At 48.7% G+C, this 24391-nt stretch overlaps 1 protein-coding gene across 4 annotated transcripts in view; it reads left to right on the forward strand.

Annotated features, from left to right (window-relative positions):
* Positions 1–24391, forward strand: part of LOC310880224 (monocarboxylate transporter 2-like) — a 40345-nt gene that overhangs the window by 4961 nt on the left and 10993 nt on the right. Inside the window, exons 2-4 of one of the 4 annotated variants that reach the window (XM_083795722.1) lie at positions 2454–2604; positions 2932–12103; positions 12416–12675. In XM_083795722.1, the coding sequence (XP_083651848.1) occupies positions 12459–12675 (217 nt within the window). In that variant the 5' untranslated portion in view covers positions 2454–2604; positions 2932–12103; positions 12416–12458. Of the gene's footprint in view, positions 1–2450; positions 2605–2931; positions 12104–12415; positions 12676–24391 lie in introns of all 4 variants that reach the window. The other 3 variants (XM_083795723.1, XM_083795725.1, XM_083795724.1) reach the window with 3 other exon arrangements.

Genomic DNA, 24391 nt, shown 5'->3' on the forward strand with positions numbered 1-24391 from the left:
TTTTTAAATGACTGCCAAAAAAGATTTGAATTTGAGGAGCCTGAGAATTTTTGCATATCCTGAACTTTGGTAGACTGTGAATAACAGATATGGTATTAAATTAGGAACATGTCCTTGCTGTGCTCGCCCCTTAATCAATTCTATTTTGCCTAATTTCAGAGCCTCTAGGATATGTCAATATTTTTGGGATCTTGGTATTCTCAACAATGTTTGAATGGCTTAAATTGGGTAGAATAGCCATAAGTGAAAGAAATGGCATGATGAAATGCATATCTCTTAAGTAATAAAATCTCTTAAATGTCTTGTCAATGGACAGTCATTCCAACCGCACCACTATTACTCTTTAACATGAGTTTCCTTCTAAAATCCTACCCAAGAGTAATGTTAAAATAATTTGAAAAGACAATGCACAATATTTTTCATATAGAAAAAAAATAGATGATGGGAAATAATAGGTTCTGCATCAGAACAATTTGTCGCATATTTTCAAGATCTGTGGAGCTGGGGCACAGCACAGCTCTCCTGTGGCTGCACAGCTCCCGCCCCAGACTCGCAGGTGTGTGGCCAACACAAAGCACAAGCAGGACTAGTGTTGGTCTGGGCACCTGTGATAATCCCAGGCATGCAAGGAAATAAACTGGCTTTAATATGAAGGGGAATTAGGCAAGATGATTTCTACCACACCTGCCTTTCATCTTCCAGTGAGGATTCTGGGCTGTAAATGATAGTCCTCCCGTGGGTCTCAGTGAAGCGCAGTGCAATCCCTCCGTGCTGTTAGACTGGATCTGACCACATGTCCTTCTCGCCCACAGCACCTGGTGGTGAGGGTGAGGACAGGACTGACGTGTGATCATCCCTCTCCAGCGTAACCTCTCAGCAGTGATGCTTTTGCAATACTGAGTGTGGGCTTAAATAAATAATAATCATAGAATCATTCAGATTGGAAAAGACCTCTAAGATCGTCTAGTCTGACCTTAATAAATGCTCTTAGATCAAATGTAAGTGGTGCTGAACAGTCTCAGCCTGATCAAAAAAACAGTAAAGAAGGGTTATGATGGAAAAAAAATCAACAGTTATCTTTGAGGTGAATGAAAATTTTCAGTGGATATCCCATGAAGAATGTTTTGCAAAGGGTTTCCTAAACACGTCCCTGTATTTCCTGTAATATCTGGAAATCTCATCCAAAAGCAATGAGGTATTCTCTTTGTCCAGGGCAGCTTTTCTTTCCACAACCTTTAGTTGCAACAGGAATGACCAGCAGTGTAGGGTGGATAAACCTGGGTTAGTGAGTTAGTAACAGTGACAAGAAGGAGGCTCTGGGACAATATTTTTTATGAGAGGAGTAGAAAATAAAAATTTTGGGCAAGCTGAGAGTTTATGAACCAGATTTCATTGTATTTATACGTCATGGTTGAACTGGCTTTCAGCTGCTTCTGTTAATGCTGTATGTTCGAGTCACGATCTGGGAGTTCCCCAGCATACAACTGAGGCAGGCGAGGGGAAACGTTTCTGTCTATTGTGTGTGCACCGGTTGTCCAGGCGTAGGGGGAGCACGAAGCCTGCAGCATGAAGCCCCCATATTAGTGTTATGGCCTGACAGCTGTAAAAGTAAAGGAAAGAAGGCATGAATTCAGGAGTTTGTCTGTAGACATATCATCAGCTTAAAATAATAGTTTTTTTCCTTACTGTTCCAATTGGGTACTCCTACTTACAGTTTGAATCCAAACTTCTCAAGAAGCGAAGGACTCTCAGATAAATGAAAATTACATGGGACCTTCCCTGAGTATTTTTTTTCCAAGATAAACAAATGTGCCTGTCTTCCCAGTGAGCTGACTGCTATCTCTGAGGTTCAGCAGAATGTGTCCAGCTGATACCTGTGTCCACTCTTCCCATTAGCTCTGATGATGCCCTTTCCTACCAGCTTCTCCTACTTCTGAGTTTGCAGTAGATAAAGGCCTTTCCTCTGAGGACAAAAATCCACCTTTTTGTCCACAAAGATGCAGCTGCGCCCCCCAGCACCCTTTGCTATGGGAGCTGCTCCTCTCCCCTCTGGTTTGATGTCTTGGGCCTTGAGAAGAGATTTGTGGGTTAACTCCTGAGATGCATATAGTTTTTAAAAAAACAAAAACAAAAACAACACTCTTTTTTAAAAAATATTATTTTTAGTGGCTAGGGAATATGGGAAGAATGCAAATGAGTGAAAGCCGTCTTTGATCCGTGTTGTTCCTGAGCGTAATCTGCTAACCTGGCAGGAGCCAGGCACGAGTGGAATTGCTGCCCCTACATAGGAAGGAACTTCAACCGCTTTGCAAGCAGTCGCTCGCAGTTTGCTTGTTGGCTTGGGGGAAGCAAGCGGTCGAGAGAGCCCCATCCTGGTACAGGACAGGGGAGCTGGCTGCACTGTGGGGCCAATCGCCTGCTGCTCACATTATGGGACTTATTCTTTTAAGCAGGGGTAACCTGAAATCGAAGTTTTCCACCCACATCTGAAAAACGAGCAATGGAGTGTTTACCCTGAAAACGGCATGAGTGTGGCATCTCCCTCTCTCCAAGGGACGGGCTGAGCGACGGAGTGAGGACCAACCTCCAGGAGCCAGCCCTGAGGTGAGACACCGAGCTGCTGGCCAGGCGGGGGGCAGGCGTTCGCTTCGCTTCGAAATGGGCCTGTCCCTCAGCACAGAAGCTGTAGGAGTCTTTTGAGGACATGTATTTAAAATACAGGTGGAAGGGCTGGGCAGGGTTATTGAAGAGGGAAGGGTGATTTTTCTTGTGTTTGATTTGCACAGTAAAACTTGCAATAGCCAGCAAGATATAAAGGCTTCGAGAGTGAGTGTTTCTCTCTACTTCTAAATAATTGTACTATTAAATAAAATGATGCCTGGATGTACGATACGCACGTTCTGTAAAACACACACATATTTTGCTCTGCAGGACACTGGGAAGTGGTTTGTGTTCTGAGGTCAGAATTGACGATGTCTCCTCCAGTCCCTTCGGACCTGGGCTACATTCCCCCCGACGGCGGATGGGGCTGGGCAGTGGTGTTCGGGGCCTCCATCTCGGTTGGGTTTGCATACACCTTTCCTAAAGCTTTCACAATCTACTTTAAAGAGCTTCAGGCTGTTTACAGCATCTCCTACAGCCAGATTGCCTGGATAACTTCTATCATGTGTGCTACTACCTACGGAGGAGGTAAGTGAAGCAAGACCTCATCTTTCTTTGTATCAGAGGAGGTCAGAGCTCTACACCAAAAGGGGGGGGAGGAACATGTTTCTTTGAGAAAGTTCTTGGAAAGATCTAACCCCAAAATTGGCTTTCTGTTTTCTGATGTTGTGCATTGGCAAAACACAGAAAACCAGCACTGCTGGATATTTTATTGATAACATATACGATGTCATCAATTCTTGTTATTTCATCAGGAATCTTGCTGTGTTTGGCTTGGAGCTTGGCCACAGGGGAATTATTTTAAACCTGGACAGTTATTTCAGCATATTCAGTATTACAGCTTTTGTCCTGCTCCTCTCCTTGGCTTTCTTTTTGAAATAAAAAATATGTTTCTGGCACTCATGATTGTAGGGGTGATATTGGAAGCTTGAAACCTAAAACTCAGCTGGTGAACAGGCACAGCATACGTGCATGTAGATGTTGAGTTAGTATGTAAACGTGTCTTTAAATATTACCTAATTCTGTTGCCAAATTTTTGCTGTAAATTTTTAAGGGATGAAGTTTTAGATTTCTGTCTGGAGAATCTCTCTGAAAGGACAAATGTGTCCCCTGGTTGCTTCAGGTTAAAATGTTCACTGAGTGCTTGTCCCTTGGCTGCAAACATCGCTGTTGTGCAGAGCTCCCAGGAAGGTATTGCTTGTCCTTGTAATGAAATCACTGAGTGGATGTGCTCAGAGGGATGCTTGCCTCAGATACTGATGCCAGGTATCATCCTGCCACTTTGATCTAAGCAGCTGGTGTGTATCTTGCAACTAATGATTAGTAGATTACCGTCTTGGTTTTAGGTTGCTGGCGCTTTGTGAGGTGCAGCTGTCAGGAGTTACTGCTTGGCCATTAGCAGAGCCTTGGTTCTTAGCTTGTATTGCAAGGGTGAAATGTAAAAGGATTAACACCAAGAGCCACACCAGCTCACACCCAGCACCTCAGTACCTCAGGAAAGAGCTCTTCATGGTGATAAAAAAGCTGCTGTGTGAAATGGCCTCAGAGGCAGTGAGAAGACTTCACTGGGGCCTTGGGCCTACAGTCTCAGAAGGATGGAAGTTCACTTCCAGGGCTATTAAATCAGCAGGTCTAATGAGCACGTATTTCCCTTTGAAACAATGAGTGTATATTCTGTAACCACTGTGGCTGTTGTGGTTTCATGTCAGGAGAGTAAAATGAAAGGCCGAGCAAAAGGCTGGAAAGGTTCATGTTGGGGATTCAGGCTGTGCGTGGCTGCTACAGGCCTGATTTCCTTGGGATGGCTGCTCAGTGCCCTCTGAGATCTGGATGTCTGAAACTGAGCACCTTTAGGGATGTCTCAGACCAACTGACATTTCTGGCTTACCCCCCCCCCCCCCCCCCCCCACCTCCCCACATTCTCTGAGCTATCTTCAACAACCTGATGAAGATGGAGGGGAGAATTGAGCATGGAGACTGGTCTGAGTGATCGTGATGGGGGAAGCAGCCACTACAGCGTAAAACTTGAGGTTTTCGTCATTGGTCTTCAAATACTGACACTTTTGACACCCTGTTGCTGCAGAGCTATCACTATAAGCTGCAGCCACATGTACAAGTGCCTGATGTTTCCAGGTGTCAGATGTAACAATGGGGGATGTCAGCATTAGCGAGGAAATACAAGATGCTGCCCTGGCTGGCAGAATCAAGATGACTTCTCCTTTTCAGCATTACCTTTACCATCACACAGCGTTTAGGTTAAGAACTCACTCCTGGTAGGACTGGTTTCCTACACTACCTCTCCTGGCCTTTTTGCAGGCACTGTACCCGTGCTAACTGCCATAGGGCACCTTTTCTTGCTGGGGCTCTGTCCCGTGGTGCAGTAGCTGTTGCTCTGAGCCTCTCTCAGTTTTAAAATCACTGTAGCATCTGGGTGTTAAAAATGAACTACCAAAATAATGTATCTTTGGGAAAAAAAAAAGTCTCATGAAGAATGTCTGTATAAAGATTATAGACTTTTCTAGAATTAAGGAAGATCAATTATCTACTCTGTTCTTGCAAATGATTAATAATTCTAAGCATTTTCTCATCATGTTCTCATCTTTCAGAAGTTGTTTCCTGTAAGTGGTGTTGACATCTCCATAGATCTGACAGCAGCATCATGCTTAATTGTCATAGAGGAGGGAATGGTAATAATAACAGATTTAGTAGTTTCATCTCAGAAAATAAATATCTTTGAATGAATAAGTAATTGAATACTCAATTTGATCTTCCTTTCACACACCAGCGTAAATCTAGAGTGATCCTGCAGCATCCAGCGAAGCTGCGTGCCTTGTTTGAGGGAGGAGGAAAGCACCAGCAAGACTTGCCAGGGAGGTTGAGGGTACCCAGGGGATGCCTTCAGGGGGAATTATGCCTTCAAACCCCAACTTTAGTTTTACAATGTTCAGAAATGCTACAGCCAGCTATATACAAAGTAGTACTGTAGGGGAGTGTAAGTTTCTTAGCACTAGAGAAATTAAAAAAAAAAAAAAGAAAAAAGCTTCAAAAATGTTGGATATTGCTTCTGGGTGAAATTTTGGCTGCACTGAAGTCCACAGGCACTTTGCCATCACCTTTAGTGGAGCCAGGATTTCACCTTTCAGCTGCAAATTTTGATCTGCTAATCCATAATGCTAGAAGCCTGGAAAATTTCAGCCCCAAGCATGATATTTAGGAAAGGAGGCTGAGAAGTGAATGAAATTTTAGAAATGAATTGTGTGTCTGTAAACACTTGGTTTCCCAAAGGTCTCTGGGACTGTTAAGTGATGGAGTGTCCTATAAACATGACCCGAGTAATGAGTGCATCTCTGACGCCTGCCTCACGAGGGGTCGTGCCTGTGGCAACTGGGGGGCTCTTGGGAAGGTCGGTCTGCAAAGCCGGGATTACAGCAAGCTTGAGCAAACACTGTGCTTGGACCAAAAATCTCCTCTCTTTGATCTCATAGGGCAGAATGGACGTACAGTGTCAAAAGTTCAACAAGCTCCTAGAGAACAATCTGTGTAAGACCTTGAAAGTTAATACTAAAGCATCGTGCTTGATCTGCTGGACAACGGTCGGCCAGAAGGGCAAAGAAACAGGGGAAATGCAGGCTCAGGAGTGCGGCTGAGTTTACCTACAGAAATACTGCGTGTTGCATCACCCTGTGCTAAGGGCACAGAGGACTGATCCGCGTTACAGAGACATTGTACACAGCTGCTCACACTACCTGGTGCATGAATAATCCTTTCCCTTGATTCTGTTTCATGTTTCCATACCGAAGTATTCGACTGAATTGTAACAGGAGCAGGCTGGGTGTTCTCCGTCCCGTGCAGAGGAGCTGGTTATGCGCAGCGTGGCCGCAGGAGTTACCCTGCAGTCCTGCTTCCCCCTGCTCCCTCGCGGAGTTTGTCAGCCTCAGGGGTGATGAGAGCTGTGTGGTCACAGCGAGCCTGGCTTCTGCTGGCTGCGTCCTTGTCCTTGAAGCAAGTCAAAAGTGCCCTACTTCTGTGTAGCCAAGGGGCTGCTGCTCTCAGGGCACTGAAGTCCCAGAGGGAGGCTTCTGGGGGGATCAGTGGAAGAGCAGGAACCCTCAAGCAGTTGCAGTCACTCATCACGACAATTTTCTTTGCTGGAACAAAACAAAACAAAACAAAAAGTTCCAGCTGCCTCTTTGGGACAGTTTTTCTGCAGGTTTAACTGACTCTAAGGCCTTGAATACTTGGGTGAGGGAGGGTTAATTCTGGGGGGAAAATACCTTTGTTATGTAACGGCTCAGAGTACTATGACCTTCAAACAATGGTGTCCCAGAGACTACCTGCAGACCCGTGTGATGTCCCCCTGTGCTCTGTCTGAGGAGGTCCTGGCCCTCAATTCAGATTCAGACAGCACCACACAGTGCCAGCTTTCTGCTGTTTCCAAGAGGGAATTGCTCTTCTTGGTGCCCCTGTAAAATCTCTCGTCTCCCAAACATCAGGAGAGTTTAATGGGATCTAAAGCTCCCCACCTTGCTGAAGTGTGACTTGCCCTTCTGTCCTATTGCTAAAGACCCGAGTGTTTATTCGTGGCAAGACAGCCTTGGAGGTGGGCTGGAAGCAGCGGTGGTCTCCTGGCCCCTGCTGTGCCACAGATACTTAGGGCCATGCCTTGGAGAAGCTGCTTGTGGAGGGGCTGGAAGTCTTTGAACCCTGCAGCCACAACGCACTGGGGTTTTGACAGTCTGAACTGTTGCAGGTCTTCTCCACCTGGTTCTTTTTCATTGAAATGAATAAGGAAACTCTCACAAGAATATGTCCATCAGAAGCTCCAGGATGCTTTGTGTGCTTTCACTTCAAAATAAGACCAAGTAGGCAAAGTGGGTAAGGCAAACTGGAGTAAGACGGGATATAGTACTAATTTTACTTTGCCAACACCAAAAGGCCTTTTTTCACTACATGTTTACCTTGAGCAAAGAGGTATGAACTCGTTAGCCTGTGATGAAACCTTTCAGAGAGGAAGACAAAGCTTGAGCCATGACTGGAGAGCTGCGGGTGGGAGCGCAGAGGATCCCGCTGCACACCGTGTCCTTCGGTGAATCCCCTGCTTTCGGTACAAATGAGAGTGACGTGCTGCTCCGGGTAAAGTGTAATTGCACCTCCAACACGACCTTCCACCCCAGCTGTTTGTTTGCCTGTGTCTGTGTGCACAATTTGAAATGCCACTCGCTTGGCTTTTAGTGATGTTTGAGAAAAACACGGTATCTGTGCTAATTTTTGGCCAGTCAGGGCTTGGCGTAGCCAGACATCTGCCATTCAAGTTAATAGCTGAACTCTCTGTGTGTCTTTGGCTCCTTCAGCTCTGTTGTTTTTCCCTTCCTATGCAGTCATTTTCCAAATATAACAAAGCAAGGCCCTACTGGGATTAAGATGTAAATGAGATGAAGATGCACTAGCAAAGGAATAATTTGCTTTAATTCCCAAGTGAAAACGTTCCAATTATTAGATTTAAATTAATTGTAGCCATCTTCTTACCAACACAACTGTTCCTGTTTGAGCTACTGATTAAACCCCTGCAACAGGGGAAAAGCAGAAGAAGTGGCGCCGCTGCTGGCTTTGTGTTTTGGTCTCAGGGAAACCAGCGCTTTCAGCAGCGGTGCTTCACGTACCTGGCCGGCTGGATGGCGCGATGCAGAGCTGGAGCCATTCAAGGGTTTCACTGGTGTTTGAATTCCTCTGCCTGACTGGCCTCTGCAGTGCTATTAATACCACAGCTTAGCAAAAAAACAAGTTTGATGTTTCATAACTTTCCGTTTTGACCACCTTTGGCCCCCTTGTAAAACACCACTGGGTGCAAATGAGAGGCGCGAGGCTAAGCCAGCCACCTCGACAGCTTCCAGCAGCACAGAAATCCCTCATCCCCACATGGTGTCACCCCACTGCTGGGTGCAGGCACGTGTGGGGCTGGGGACCGTGCCCACAGCCAGCCAAATGTCTTACACCAGCGCAGAGAGGCTGCCTGGGAATCAAAAGTGTCCTCAAAATAGCCATTGTCAAGGGATGGGGACTGGCCGCGGTGCTGCTGCATCCTTACCTGGGAACCGCTGGGCAGAGCGAGGTTCCTTTTAATTAATACCTCGAGCATGACAATATTAGCAGTAAATCCCTGAATGCTGGAGGTCTGGTGGCTGAGCTCTGAGGAATGTGTTGTGTCAGCCCAGCTGCGCTCAGCGGTGAGCAGAGGCCAGTCAGTCTGTGCTTACCTGGGAGGGAAGCATTCGTCAGTCCCCAGGCTTGAATTTTGTCACTGCATTTGGCTGGGGCCCAGAGCAGAGAATTTTGCTGAATTCAAACCTTTTCCCAAATAGTAATCTATATTAGTATGGACTGATCCCTCAGAAAAAGAAGATTATTATGAAAATAAATGCACGTGCCTATTTTCAGAGGGCTGGGGTATCTCTTTCCTAAGACAGATTGCAAAAGTACCGGTATTGCATCCTGGGTCACTGAGCGTGGCCCTTAGGTTTTGTGGACAAAACTGCATATAATCTCATTCATAAATTGAGAAGTAATTTCAGCCTCAGCCGTGGATTGGACTTTGCTGCTGATACATTTTATGAGAAAGTAGAAAATGAGAAAATGTTTTGAGAAGCACAGCCACGCTGTGGCAATGAGTACTGCAGACATTTGAAAGAAGTGCCATTACATCTTTAGCTGCTCACTTTACCCAATGCTGTTGTGATGCAGCAGAGCTAGGGACAGATTTTTATTTTTATTTTTATTTTTTCTTTTTCTTAATGTGGAAGCAATTTGTAAAGCCTTTAATTGACTTTCAAAGGCTCAGTGAAGGAAAAACGCTGTTGGGGTTACAGAGCTGTAGCTCCTACCTTCAGCTGCAATAAAACTGCTGTGTGTAGAAGGCTTCAGATAAAATTCTTTCCTAATACCAAAGTGGCCCACTGAGGATAAAAATAAATGCTTTCCATTCTCAGGGGAGGCCGGGTTTTGTTTTTTTTTTTTTTGCCTTTTTTATTATTATTTATTTTTGGTAAAAGGAAATCACTCAGACTGTCAAGACTAGTCACTTCTATTTTTGTCCTTTTATTTTTGTGTCCTTACGTTTTAAAGAATCTTATTTATCAAGCCTTAGGCTTCAATAAATGAAGGACGTTTGCTTATAAAAATCCATATGTAAAGTATCTATGGGGACTGCCATGGAAAGCTTTGTAAAGAGTGGAAGACGGACACTTTTGAGGGGAAAAAAGAGCAGGTTCAGCCTCTTACCCGTCCCCAGCCCCTTTCCCCCTTTGCCCCTCTTCTTGATGAAGCTCCGGAGCTAAGTGCTGGGGATACAATCACAGTCGCTTATTTACATGGAGGGTTGTGATAGGGAAATGAGTTTCTTGAGAAGGTATTTTGCAATTTTAATGAATTTTCTTGCTGCTTGCCAACAAATTAAAAATCCTGCCCTCCAGGAAGCATCTGATTGCTATGGATGGGTGAGTGGAGCCTGGCCCCGGGGGCTGTGCTCCTACCCGCAGGGGGGGCATGCACATAGGCAGCTGCCACACATCTCCACACATTGCTAGCAAGTCCTTTTTGACCTAGCGAGCCCAGGATTTCTGCTGTCAGGCTTTTTCTTGGAAGAAACCCTCCCTCTGCCCTCAGATGGTCGTGTTCTGCTTGTGAGCATCTCGTCAGAGCGGCAACACCTGTGCAGATGGTTTTCAGGTGTCTTTAGAAATCATTTGTCCCCCCAATAGCTCCTGCTGCAACTGCTTTTCTCCTCCCATTTTGTTTGCAACCAGTTTGTGTTAATGTTTACCCAGAGGGTGCCATGCCACTGTTTGCTGCAGAGAAAATTCTTTAAATTACTCCAAATTTAACAGTTCTGCAGAAGGAAACTCTCCCATTTGCAGCATTGTACCTGCTCCTGCATCCCTCTGCTCCAGGGGGTTCCCACCAGCACTGCACCCCCTGCACAGCGCTAAGGATGTGCCTTTCTTCGGTCTTGGGTGTGGTTGTTTATATGTGCTCACATTTTTTCATTTTTGGCAGAAGACAGAAACCAACCACTAAAACTTGATTAGAAAAACTCCAGGAATCCCAAACCCTCTGTAGGAAAATGGGAGAAAACCATCCCAGCCCCTTCGCCTTGTTCAGCTGCAGGCAGGGATTTTCATACCGGGGGGACTTCCATCGTGCCCTGCAATGGCAGAATTTTTGTCTGCAGGGCTGCATCGTAAAAGCTTGCTGTAAGGGTGCCTGCAGCTCGTAAAGTGGCTCTGGGCTGCACAGGACAAAATTCGCCAGCTCATCGTGGTGTGGCCCTGCACCCGTGAGTCAAGGTCTCCTGCTCTTTTTAAGTTTACTCAGTTTTATAGGAAGAAAGAAATAGTAGTAATAAAACATCTTACGGACGTGTTGTAAGGAGATCTTTAAAGCTGTAGATTAACTGCACCGGGCAAATTACTGAGCAAGGCACCGATTCCTTCCCCCTCTCTGTTATTGCCTAATTGCCTGTGGAGAAAAATGGGATTTCTGGTACCAGGGGCTGTTTGGGGAGCGTTGGAGGGAGGATGGAAATAGGGAGGAGGGGAGACCCTTCTTGTTTCATTACAGATTGGCATGTTTGCACCTGAACCGAAAGGGATAACTATTAAAATCTTGTTATTTCGGATTTAGCAATTTGCGGTGCTGAAGTGAGAAGGAGCACCACACGGGATCAGCGAGCTCCATCTCCCCGTGTCCTTGAGGAAGCCCAGGCGGGCACACAAAATCTGCCCAAATCGTACCCCAGCCCTCGTGGTTACACACCGGGGGACGGAGGTCTCCCTCTCCGAGGCTGAAGGCAGAGCGGGAGGTGGCAGGGTGTGGTGCTCGCCTGCCGTAACCATCCGAATTTGCACAGAATTGGGGCCGAGGAGGCTCGTGGGTGAATTCCTCCGAGACCTGCAGTTACTTGAGGCAGGAGGAGACAAGGTGGAGCAAGACACAAGTCTGGCAGCAAGGCTGCAACTTTCTAGCAAGAGGAAACGGTACTAGTGTTTCCCCAAAAAGACTTCAGTGGAAAAAGTGGAAAATACAGTGAATAAGGGAGAGTAGACAGTGACTGTACATCTGCCTAAATCTGCTGCGACATAGTGGTATGGGTACGGGACAGCAGGGCACAGCTGTGTAGTGGGGAGGGAAGAGGGCTGGTAGAAACAGGAAAAAATCATAATTTCCGTTTAAATGAATGCGGATATTTTAATTAGCCCCAGTGGGCTGGTTGGGTGCCGGTGCTCGGCATTGCTGGGTGGTGAGAAAAAAAAAAGAAAAAGAGAAAAGCAGGTAAACCCAGAGGGGGCTCGGTCTGCTGGCTGTGCGGGGCGGGTCCCGTGTGGGGCTGTCCCGCGTGGGGCGGCGCAGAATCGCCCTCCCCGAGGGGCTCAGTGCCGCGATCCCACAGGTGGGTGCTGCTGCGTGGGGGTGCGGGGACCCACACGTGGCTGGGGCTGTCCTGGGGGGGTGTCCAGGGGTGGTGGGTGGGGGCTGCACCAGGTTGGAGCCGGCGTTTTTAATCATAGCCACGTCCACGGGGTGTTTCCAGCGCTGTCCGCCCCGGTGGCACTACTGACGTTCTTCGCGATAACGGCGACGCTGCAGAGGGGACACTAAAAATTAATCAACAGCCCGAAGCTGCGTGGGGGCAATGCTGTGGTCGCAGCCTGGGGCAGCGCTGCCGGCACTGACGCTGCCCGTTTGCACTTTTATTTTGCAGGGCTTCCCGAGGAGCGCTGGGTGCCCGCTCGCGTCCCCCAGCCATGCCGTCCCCTGCTAACGCAGGGCCAGCCCCCGGCCCCCCGGACGGTGGCTGGGGCTGGGTCGTGGTCTTTGGTGCTTTCATTTCTATCGGCTTTGCCTACGCCTTCCCCAAAGGCATAGCCATCTTCTTCAAAGAGATCCAGGGTTTCTTTGACACGTCCTATAGCGAGATCGCGTGGGTCTCCTCCATCATGCTGGCCACCACGTACGGCGCAGGTGAGTAAGCCTGCCCCGGCTGCCGGGGTGGGTTTGCTGCACAGCAGAAATTAGTCAGAAATCTCCTCTCCGGGGCAGTGTACAGGGAAGGCGACGGTGTCCTTCTGAGCTGCTTTATCAGCAGGTTTATCTTCTGATCCTGTTTCCAACTTCGTTCAGGGAAACGTGTCCATATGCAGAGCGCAGATGAACTAAGGGGTGTTTTTTGGAATTGAATTGGTGCCAGCTGGGATTTTCAAACCAGCCTGGTTCTTATCAAAAGTTTAATTTTCTGTGCCTTTTGGGCATGTGGGGGACTCCAAATACCTTCAGAAATGTTGTCTGTGACCAGCTCAGTGCTGACATCCCCGACATTTCCAGCTGGGCTTGCAGCACCTTTGTCGCTTTTCAAAATGGGATCCACTTCAACGCTACGGGCACGGAGCCACGTGCAAGCCTTTATAAAGGCGTGCAGCATCCTCAGCAGCAGAGGCTGAAATTCATGGCATGCCCCAGTGCTGTGCCCCGTCCCCAGCCCTGGGCTGCCTCGGGGGCTTCTGCCTCCTGGGCACCATCTCAGCAGCCTCCTGGCCGCTCTCCTGCCTCCAGCACCATGAGCAAAGCCTGGCTGGGGGGTGTCTGCTGTCCAGAAGTCAGATAACCTCCGAAGCTTTCTGTGGGCATCACTAAAACAGCCCGGAGAGCAGGCTGGTGTCAAACAGCTGGGTCTGGGGCACGGCCGAGGGTGAGCACAGAGTAGAACAGCAGCTGAAGCAGCTGCTGGTTTGTTGTGGCAGGTTGTAATTACAGCGATGAAATCACCAGGGTCAATCATTCTTATCACTTGTAAAGCAGTGCATATAACTTTGTTCTTTTTTAAAATCATTTTGATAGCGCACTAATGACTCAATGAAAAGCTTGGTCTGCCTTTGATTAAATCTGCAAGCGCAGGTAGACAGGAACCGTGCTCTGTAATTGCAGGAAACTTCATCAATATTTGTCCTGGCTCTTAAATAAATTCTGAAAATATTCTTTGTTTCTAAAAAGGGAATTTTGATTTCCTCAGTAATGCACTGTAGTTTTTTTTTAGAGAGAGTCGGTAATGAAAGTAACGATGCTTTGTACTGTAAAGGTTTGCGAAGTGGAAGCGATTCTTGAATCAGACCCTACTGTGATGGTGGATCACAGTGTGAAGGCTTGGTCCCTGTGACAGTGTCTGGTCTGAGTTCCCATCCTAGAACCTACAAATGCAGCAGCAGTTCAGAAAGGCAAATCCTCTGCTTGGGTCGGTGCCGCTGTCCCAGGCCACCTCGACAGGATGCTGAGCCCAAGCCCCGGGTTGTGCTGAGGCAGAGAAAAACATCTTTGCTTCAGCCCTGACAATATAAATAAGCAGCCAGCAGTAAAAAGCTCTGTATGGGCTGAGCAGGAGCTGATGGCAAGTGAATTACTGGGGAACGGGGGCCAGAGAGAAACACTGCTGTGGGAGGCAGGCAAAAAGAGTGCTTCTCATTTATGTATTACATCTCAAATTACTTCTCATTTATGTATTACTTAAGCTCTGCTTTACAGGGCTGGGGTACATTTCAGCCTGATTAGCTGGTTTCAGTTTGGGTTTCCTGTGATGTGGAATGCTTCTGAGGCAGTCAGGGAGGGGAGAAAGGAGCAGCAGCCAGCCCATGCCTGTGGTGTGTCCGGCTGCCTACAGGGGAGGGTCTAGGAAGCTGCATGGTTTAGAAGTCAAAGAGAGATGAGTAATTTCTGGTACAAAAAGTACGCGAATGCGGGGAGGCTGCTGTAAATGTTGTGGCTGGTACTGAAATTGCAGAAAGTCTCGGGTAGGTGTTCCCTGGGGCTGAAGGCACCTTGGTGATGACCTCGGGATTTCGACCAGCTTGCAGCAGCCGCCCCTCGGTGTGGACACCATCACCCGGAGTGATGCCGTGGGAAGCCCTGCTCTGCTGCGGGGCGGGGGGAGACCCTGACGGAGCATCCCCCAAATAATATCCTCTCTGCAGACCACCGTGTGCCAGAGCAGTCTGCCAGCCCTGCTGGCACCGCCAGCTCGCTCGGCTCCTCTGCCCCATGCCACCGGCGCCTTGGCAGCATGCCTTTGGAGGGTCCGATGCCCTGCCTGATAACAGCTTTTGTTTGCAAACATCCTCAGGAAGCAGTCCCTCACTTCCTTGGCATGCTTTTTGGTGTGGGGACTTGTTTTTAGGCGGTGCTGCTTACTGTAAACGGAGCGTGTGCTCGCATTTCATAAACGGTGCAAATGGAGCTCGTTTTTGGAAAACGCTCATGTGAACTCACCCAGATCCGCAGTGGAGCAGCTCGGCTGCCTGGGACAGCATGGACACAGATTCACAGTGACCACCTGAGGCTGTGGCTTGTAGCACCAGAGCAACACAAATTTTTCAGACTGAGACCGAAAATCAGGAGCCGAGACCATTTCTGCCCTTCACTTTTGGTTCCGTTCCCTTAGGAAGCTGTTTTACACCAGCCGCAGCTCTGGCAATATATATTGCAGAAGTTTTAATGTGTCTTATCCCCCAGTTTCTTAATCCGAACGAGGTTGCAGAAAGCAATCCTGGCCCTCTAACACGGGCAGTAAAACAGATTAGTGTGCAGTAAAGCGACAGCCTGGACTTTATGGCAGGACACTTGTGCCTCTCCCCAGTGCTCGTGTTGAGCTGCAGCACGTTTCTGTCTGCGGAGAGCAAACCTCTGGGCGAGGAGCACGAGGGAACATTGCTGTTCTCTGCCCAAATCCCCCAGGGTGAAACTCGGTCGGTCTGATAAAGAAGGATTTCCGTTTTGCAATGTCTCCGCTCTTTTCTCGCACGGGGTGAAGGCTCGCCCCATGTGGAGGGGTGGCAGGGCAGAGCCAGTGCCTGGCGCAGAGGGAAGGCTCACTGGGCCACGCAGAGCTGCCCCTTCCCACCTTTGGGGTGACACATTTCAGCCCAGGCCACCAATGGGTCCCCGGAGATAACCACCGCCCTGGGAAAACAGCGGGCAGAGGAGCCCCCAGGAAAGGAAAGATAAGCAACACTAATTTGGTGGAGATTTAGTCACCCTATCCAGCACTGGGGGAAGCAGCCAGACATGTTAAAAATAAGAAGCACCGACACTACTAATGTAACAGCGGCGATGTTCTCATAGCTGGTACGGGCTCCTCTAAGGCGGTGAGGAGAGCAGGCAGGAGAAATGCCTTTTGTTATGGCCAGCTCTGGTAGAGCACCGAGGCTGCTTTCCGGCACACGGGCCAGAACAGAGGGAATAATTTAATACCTGAGACAATATTTGCATTTTCAATTTTATTTTTTATTTTTTAATGATAACTCTTTGTGGCCAAAATGATCTTTTTTGTCCTTGTAATGGAAGAGCAGAAGTCAGATGAGTGAAACTTGGAGACCAGATCCTGACATAGTCATTTCAGCTGGTAAGCTTGGGTGGCTGGGGCTAGCATGGGAGACATCTGACATTTTATTCTCATTTTGAAGAATCTTTATTTATTTATTTATGCTATTGCTGTGCAACTGAGTCTTGTGTCTGTGTTCGTATAGATTTTGTAGATGTAAATCTGTGCTACTTGTTTTGTCCCTTAATATACAAAAACAAAAACAAAACCGAAAACATGCATGAGGACTGTACCCTGTTCTTGTTCTGCATGGAGTGCTGTGGAGTCTTTGTCTTGGTCTCACCATATGCTTCTGTGATGCCCTCCAGATCTCCACGTTGCTGTTCTTACGTACCCAAATTTCTATTTAAATTAGGGAATTGCCTTCTGCCTATTTTACAAAGAGACAGAGAGCCACCTTTAGCAAATACAACAAAAACTATAGCATTTCTGAAGTAAAAACCTTATCCCAAAGCCAGCCAGTGTTTATTACTCTTGTTATTTGTTATTTATTGTTTTGAAACTGGATGAAATGTCTGAAGTTTTAATTCTGGAGATGCCCAGTAACTGAGTCTTTTCTCCAAAGAAACTTTCTCCCAGAGCTTGTAACTGCTTAATAGAGCATCAGCTAAAGCAGCAAGGAAAAGATTGGGAAGTTGAAAGTCGACCGCTGACCTTGAACATTTAATCCAAAATTTTATAGCCGTATTTTATTACGTTGCTGGCATGATAAATTGCAGTGACAGGTTTAGAAAGGACCTTACAACATGCAGTGGCATAAAGCTATATTAATAATGAGTTTGATTCTGCAGTTCTTAACTTAATCAAAACTGTGTACGCTCTCTTATGGTCTGGCCCGAACCCCACTGAAACCCGCTCTGCCTCCAGAAGACCTCACCCAGCTCTCTCCACCCATCCCAAGCGCTTGCAAATAGCTCTGAAGCTAACCACAGCACTAACAGGGGAAACTGAGGCAAGGAAAGGAGGTGTTTTTCCAAGGACAAGCAGCAAATGGTGACAGCCGAGGCCAGCCTGCGGGATGTGCAAGCTCTCTGCGAGCTGGTTTTGGTGCAGACAGGGTCCTGGTGGGCAGGAGGTGCCCTGACTGGTGGAGCCAGGTGGTTTTCTGTGTGTCCTGCCCAAAGCTCGGTGCCATTGACAGCATTGACAGTAAAGTATCATGCATCGGCGCTCCCTAGTTATGTGCTTACGGCGTTGGTTCCACAAAAAAATTCAAATAGGGCTTTCAATAGGATTTGCCTGGACACGCACATGTCAGCCTGGGTTTCTGTGTAGGCTGGAAGAAGGACTCCACGATGGCTATCTGGCGTCCTGCTGCAGCATTACCTGCGGTGGACAGGCTTGGGGACCAAGCCCAGGTGCTTCTGGCAGAAGCACAGCTCAGCAGCGTGGTGCTGGATGCCTCCTTTGCTTACTGTGGCCACCTCTTGGAGTCCCACCAAGTCAGTGAGCCTCCCCATGTCATTGAAACAAGGCGTCTTCCCACACCAAGGCACTCCCTGGTGTAGCAGCACCATTATCGGCATGGGTTTTGTTAAGGAAACCGGGTGAAGAATGATTTGATTTCTGTAATAGATGGCACTGCAGATTCATATACTTCTCCTGGCTCTCAGAGAGCACTCAAGCCCTGCAAGGTCACCACGTATGTGCTTATATTTTTTATTTTTTTAAATAGCCCTGTTCTAGTTAAGAACGATAATAGCTATAGGTTCGGGTGAAATATTTCTGTATTCGTGGACTTGGTCACAAAGCTTTATCATTTTGCCCTTCATTGGAGCTAGCAAGGTCACCAGGCAGGAGTAATAGAGATGTGATAGACTTAATAAAAACAGAGATTAATAAGAACGAGGAAGAAGAAAGCAAAGGATTTTGGATGGGGAGTTGTTAATGCTTCACATGCAGGTATTAAGCCCAGGAGCAAGTTACAGTCCCCTCCAGAAAGTAAAATACACACACGCGAAGGATTCTTGCCACGGCGAGGAGAGTATGTGTGTGTGTGCTGCTGCAGGAAGGGGTGTGAGGACGTTCATGCCAACCTGTCCTGTAGCACTGCAGTTATTCTGCCCCTGGGTGGCTCTCCAGTATAAATGCTCTCTTGGTCAAATTGCGTAGGGTTTCTAGGAGGTGGACAAAGCCCCTGGAGGACATGCCCAGTAGGGGCTGTTTGCCTGTAGAGCAGGGCGTAAAGGATGCTAACCAAGGGCTGCTGATCTCAAGGAATAGGTGTTTCAGCTTTGGAGGGAACAGATCTGTAGCTGGGCTTCAAGATGGAAGGGATAAAAGACTGTGGTCCTGCCAAAGCAAAAGCTAAAAAAGTTATGAGGAAAAAAATTCGAAAAACGTGAAGTCGGGACCTGCTGCAGGTGAGCAGCTGTGGGCCGCTGAGATCCAAGCCAGCAGCCTGGGGAAGGCGCTGAGCGCAAGCAGCCGTGTGCTCGGCACCTGCCACGCTGTCCCCTTGCAGGAGCAGTTATTTAATTGCCTAAATACGAAGTGACATGAGGGACCTTGGCTCCTGCCCCGGTTTTGGAGCTTTTGGCCTGTGGCTCCTCCGTACGCTTCAGTTGTGCAGTCTGGAAAATGAAATGCCGAGGCACTGATCAGATAAGATTGCTGGATAAGGACGAGGACGCTTTGTCTCTCTGAAACTTGGGTCTTGCCTGCTTTGTTTTCCTATTGTTTTTTCTTAACATCAGGGTGCTTCTGTAGCAAATGCACGTATGTGTGATGGGAGGTCAGGTTCCCTGACTTTCCAAGGGCATGTCTAACAGGGGAGGCTGCTGCAGCTCGGTTTGCGCCCCAGGTTATTATCCCCACAGGTTTTTCAGCTGGCTGTGGTGCCCACGCCTGGGAGACCCAGCACCGCAGAGCAGGGACGGACCAGCCTGATGACCGAGGAGCACACGTCCAGCCAGGCTCGCCCATGCCTGGCTCTTTTGTCTCACAGTGGTCATGCTACAACGGCCCTGCTCTGCAGCATTTGCCCCAGCTCTACTAGCAATGCCATCACCCCCTTTAATGTACGGAGCATTTTCCTCACCCACAAGGAGGCAAGAGGCAGCCTCTAGTGACTTGTTAGCTATGGGAGCTGCTATGGCATATGTTGGACTTAAACTTCACTCAAAACTGCTGACTTGCAATGCAAAGCAATAGCAACAGAAGGCATCGGGGCATTTTAGGGGCAGACAGGTGTTTGGAAGCTGCCCTTTGGGGAATGGCTGAGGGCTATGGGACACCAGGACTGTCACCTGGGGCGCTTGTTTCCTGTCGTTTGTCCTCCAGCCCCAGTGCGTGCGGTTGTCCTGTCTGCAGCTGCACCGCCTGGGGAAGCGAGGGGGTGCTCCTCCACCACTGCCAGTCCAAAACAAAGCATCTGAACCCAAAAGCCAAGACTAGTTATGGGCTGTGTTATTACCAGGTGCCAGCAAGTCTTCTCGAGAAGTCTGGAGCAGGCCCTGGTGATAAACATGTAAGAGCACGAGCCCTCCAGGTGTCCTGGACCTCGGACTTCTCTAGCAAGGCACAAGGCCTGAAAAGCTGCAAGTTTTACCCTTCCCTATCCCTTTCCCCCTGCTTTGCGACAGTGCCCTGTGCTTTCTTGGGCTGTGCATAATTAGTGGGTGCTGATTGCTAATGCTGACCCCCAGGCCTGGATGCTGGTGTGTGCTGGCAGCACGTTAATAACGCGGGGGCACTTATTTCATTGCCTGCGTAACGAGGAGGCTGCTCCGCCACAAGGGGTGGTGCCCTGCTGGGTGAATTACGAGGCCAATGGCAGTGTTGTTATTCCACCGAGGGAATGAGATTATTACTGAGGAAATCACAGGCCTGCTCCTCTTGTTGTTTTACTACTAGCGTAATAACAGACCTTGTTTTATTAGGATAAATGATTTTCCCCTTTTCCTCCCAGCTCCTCCTCACGTCCCCAGCGACTCCATGTAGTCAGCTCCAGTCCTGTCTGGTCGAGCTCAGGAGCTTTATCTGTGTTTTCACAGCAGTTTGGAGACTAAGAACTATCTGGGCAGTTCTTCTGGCGTCTCTGCACAACGACAGCTCCTGTCACCACAGGAATCTGGGAGAAGCTGAGCAGTGCCTGCAGCCCAGCACTGGGGACAGCGGTGATCCCAAACCTGCCACCACTGGGGCTCGGCACCGTGGGCTGCTTTAAAGAGTTGCTGTTTTATCATCTGCACGGCCATCGACTGCTCTTAGCAGCAGAAACACGGTGTTTGCGGTGGCTCCGTGCCACTTTGCACGGTCAGAAGGTCAGCCTTGTGAAATCTGGAATAAGCCGCACGTTGCACAGAGGCCTCTGGGGTGCGGGGCTGCCTGAGCCCTGCGCTGAAATATTTCAACAGAAATTCAGCCAGGCCAGGTTCTGCCGACTAGGGGGAAATTCATTTCTGTTAGTATTAGGTTAAGTTAAAAAAAAAAATCACAAACCAGACAAATAAGGGATATAGATGTGGTCAGAGGTATGGGAGAGAAAAATGCTTTAAACAGAGCCCTTGTTAAAAACAAATTGGTGTTTTGCACCAACACTGGAAGTTTTGCACCTCATAAAAAATTCATAAGCCTTACTGAGAAAAACAGAAAAGCAATTCAGGTGTCTATTTTTTGAGCACCGTCATACTTGCAGGAGTTTAAGCCAGTCTGGATTGATATTTCTTGTTAAATGCCGCGTCTGTGTTACCATCCTGCCCGGATCATAGTTCAGTGGCTCAAAAAGAATAAATGACAAGATGGTCTGGCTGCAGGGGGGAGCGGACGGGAGAGCCCCGGGTGTTTTGCATTTTCTTTATGGCCTTACAATCTCCTCTTCAGGGTCCTTTTCACTTCTGCAGACACAAAACTCAAGGTGAAAAGTAATTGGACAAGCTAACAAATGAGCCAGGGCTTGCTTGCTTTCCCACCGGCAAGTTGCTGTGTTCTGCTTGCCACCAGGATCAGCTGCTTTGACATGGCCTTCCGTGTATCAGCTAACAACTAATGGAAAGCTGCCACAGGTGTGAGAAAAGAGAGGCTTTATACAGGACAGGCACTAAACCAGTATGATTTATGTGGGCTGAGGATAGTGCTTTCAATTACATCAGTCTTCCAGGAGTGCCGTGAGCACAGCAGCATCTTTAGGGAATATTTGGTGCGAACTGTTGCTCTGCAGGCTGCAGAGGTTTATGACAGGCAGCACACCCGCTTTCTGCTCCACAAGTGTCCGGGGTGCAAAATAAGGTGTTTCTGACCTGGCTTTCCTTCTTCTTCCCCAGTGGATGGTGGTATCTCCCCTGAAGAGCGTGCGTGTCCCCCAGCAGTGCAAGGAGCAGAGCTGCAGGCACAGCTCTGAGCGAAGCCAGCAGCAGGAGCAGGCTCAGCTCCCTCCTGTGCCTGTCTCTGTCTGGTGCCATCCCCCTTGCAATGGATGATAAGTGATCTCCGAGGCTGGAAGTTCGTCAGGAAGCCACTTGCTGGGGTGTGGAAGGGGCTGCCTTGTTTCCTAAGGCTGGATGGGTGGGAAGTGCCGTCCCTTCCCATAGAGAAGCACCAGCTGCTGGCAGCCCCACATCAGCAGCCTTGTCCTTGTAATGCAGCAAGGTGCAAGGGAACGGCTGAATTTTAGTTCTAGCTTCCCCGTTAGAAGTTCCATGTGATCTCTGCCACGGTGGGGAGGTTGTGGGGATGATGCTGGCTCGGTGACACTGCGCTGATCCCCAAGAGGCCACAAACTGGGGACACGCTCCGCAGCTGAGATGGCTTTTGTTCCTCACTGTGACTTTTGAGGAACTCTGAAAGCATTCATCAAAACCTCTGCAAGGTCAGGCCAGGTAAACAGCAGCTTCCTGAGCACTTGGCCAGCTACATCTCCTGCCCCGTCCTTGCCTGGCTCTGTTAATTAAGAGACAAAAATCACCTTGCCTCCTGCTCCTGCTGCCGTCAGCTCGCAGGCAGGCGGGGTGGTTTCGTTTGAATTCAAGGCCAGGGAGCCTGTGGTTCCTGCGTGTTTGACCAGGCAGGTGCGAGCAAGTCAAGGTGCCTTGGGATCTAAGCTGCACGCGCTGTTGCTGTAATTGTTTTCGGTGTGGTAATGCACTGCATCTTTATTCTTCTCATGCATGCTGCATAACCAGTAAATGACAGGTCCTGCTTTTTCAATTCCTCTGTGTTTCCAGGGGCTGTCACACTTTTAATTTTTGCAATAGCTGCAAGCAAAGCAGTAATCATGTTTCCAATTTCCCACGACTGTGGTGCTGGCTTTGTTGTTCTTAATTCCTCTCCTTGACTCGAGCTATTTCATGTTCTCTAAAGCTTCCCAGAACGCTGCTGTTTAATGTGGCGTTTGATGGCTGATAGGCTCCCCGCGGGACAAGTGCTGTGGGTGGCATGTGGCAAGGCAGGGCAGGAGAGGTGCCTGGGATCTGTCGGGGGTGACACTGATCACTGAAGACATCAGGGCAGGGTGAAGGGGTACGTGTCTGCGATTCGTGCCCAAATTGGCAGGGTTTGCGTGCCGCAGAGCGCACAGCTATGTGACATGTCGCGTGCTCCACTTTCCCCTGAGAGATGGGACAGCTTCTGAAAGGCTGCTCTTAAAGCCCATGGACAATCGCCTCTACGTTTCTGTAGGTCCAAATGACTTAAGTGGAAGTAATTTGGGGGATGTGATTTGCTTCGGTGCCTTTTAGGGGTCTGCTCAGGACTGTTACAAAAGCTTTGCCCTGTGAGCAGCAGCTCAGGGAGGTTTGGTTTCCCATCCGGTGCTTTCCCTGCAGGTTGTCGTGGCCTTTGCTGTGGGTGCTCCACTGTATGGAAAGGTCAGTGAAGATGCTCTGCTCCCGGCCTTCTCTTCTAACTGGCTGCACTCGGTATCTTCGAGGTCTCCAACCCTCAGTCCTGTGTGGGTGAGGCTGCTCAGGGAGCCCAAATGCTGTCACACACGTGTGCTGTGATCCCAAATGCTGTGCTGCTTTAGCAAAGAAAGCTCACGGTGCCTTCAAGTTAGAAGGTTTCAGGTGTGAAAGAGAAAGGTTTAGATTGCTTCTGAAGTTATTCTCTGTTCCCCGTGAGCACGGCCCAGCACAGGCTGCTGGCTCCTCTGAGACCACAGCTCCTCACCCAGACAGGCAAACAGACGGGACTGATTATCCCCCTGTAAAGCTGATAGCACATCCGACAGCAGGTGAAGGCTGCTTGTGGAAGGTCACACAGACCTGCTGCAAAGCGCTGCTGAGAGATCCCGTTGGCTGTTGCTGTGGCCAGGAAAGACAAGACCAGGGAGCAATTGCAGACTCATGGCTTAGTGAGTGATGGCTGGAAAGCTGAGATGTCGCTGAGGACACTGTGTGTTCACTGAGGCTGCCGCAGGGGCACAGCCTCCTGCTCTCATTAGCAAAGACATTGGTTGAGATATGGGTGTTTGCTTTCATCTCCAGCCTCTCCCCTGGGATGGCCCCATAGCCAGGAAGCAGAGCAGCGTGTGTCCCAACTTCAGCACCTTCCAGCTCATCATCTGCTGTCATGCTCCAAACCCATCATTACCGATGGGTGAAGCCAACATGACAGCTCAAGGAGTGAGAGGGACATGGATCTGTATTTCTTTTCTCGAGGTGGATGCTGCATGAGTAGGATGTGTGGGAGCATTCTGCTTTGGTTGTCACAGCTGGCACTTCTCTCCCCAGGAGCTGCCCCCAGTCTGAGCAGGAGACAGGCTTTATCAGGAGTCTTACGGGCTTTGAGTGCTCTGCTCCATGGTACGGCATCCCATAGTTTTAGGGCTATCATGAAAGCCCCCTTCCAGCAGGAGAAGGTAATTGAAACCACTTTTTCATAACTGAGTAATTAGATTGATTCTGGAGCAACGCGGGCGTGTGGAAAATTGAAAAACAAGTCGTGTGCCCTTAGGCTGCAGATGAATGTGGTGGTGCCTTTCCTGAGGAACGCCGGCTGCATCTCTTGGATTACAGGGCACACTGAGACCGTCTCCAGCATGCTGCAAGTCCAGGTCCTGTCTGGGGGAAGCTCAGTGAGAAGGAGGTCCCTCTCCTGCTGTGCTGATCTGACATCTATCTCTCCTCAGAACTTCTCATTGAATTCTGTGGCACTCCATGCAGTGGAAGGATGCGTGCATGTGAATCCAGTTACAGGATTAGGAGAAAAAGCTCTCCGCATAGTTGCATGCTCACAGAAATTTTAATCGAATGGTGCGTTCACTGGGACCAGCTCACATATCCCAGTTTCAGGGGTGTTGTTAAGACTGTGCTTGTGGGCTTTCCATTTCTGAGTGTTTTGACCTTAGACATCTAGTGGAAAGTATTTTGTGTG

Source organism: Anser anser, assembly GCF_964211835.1.
Source record: "Anser anser genome assembly, chromosome: 12".
Classification (NCBI taxonomy): Eukaryota; Metazoa; Chordata; class Aves; order Anseriformes; family Anatidae; genus Anser; species Anser anser.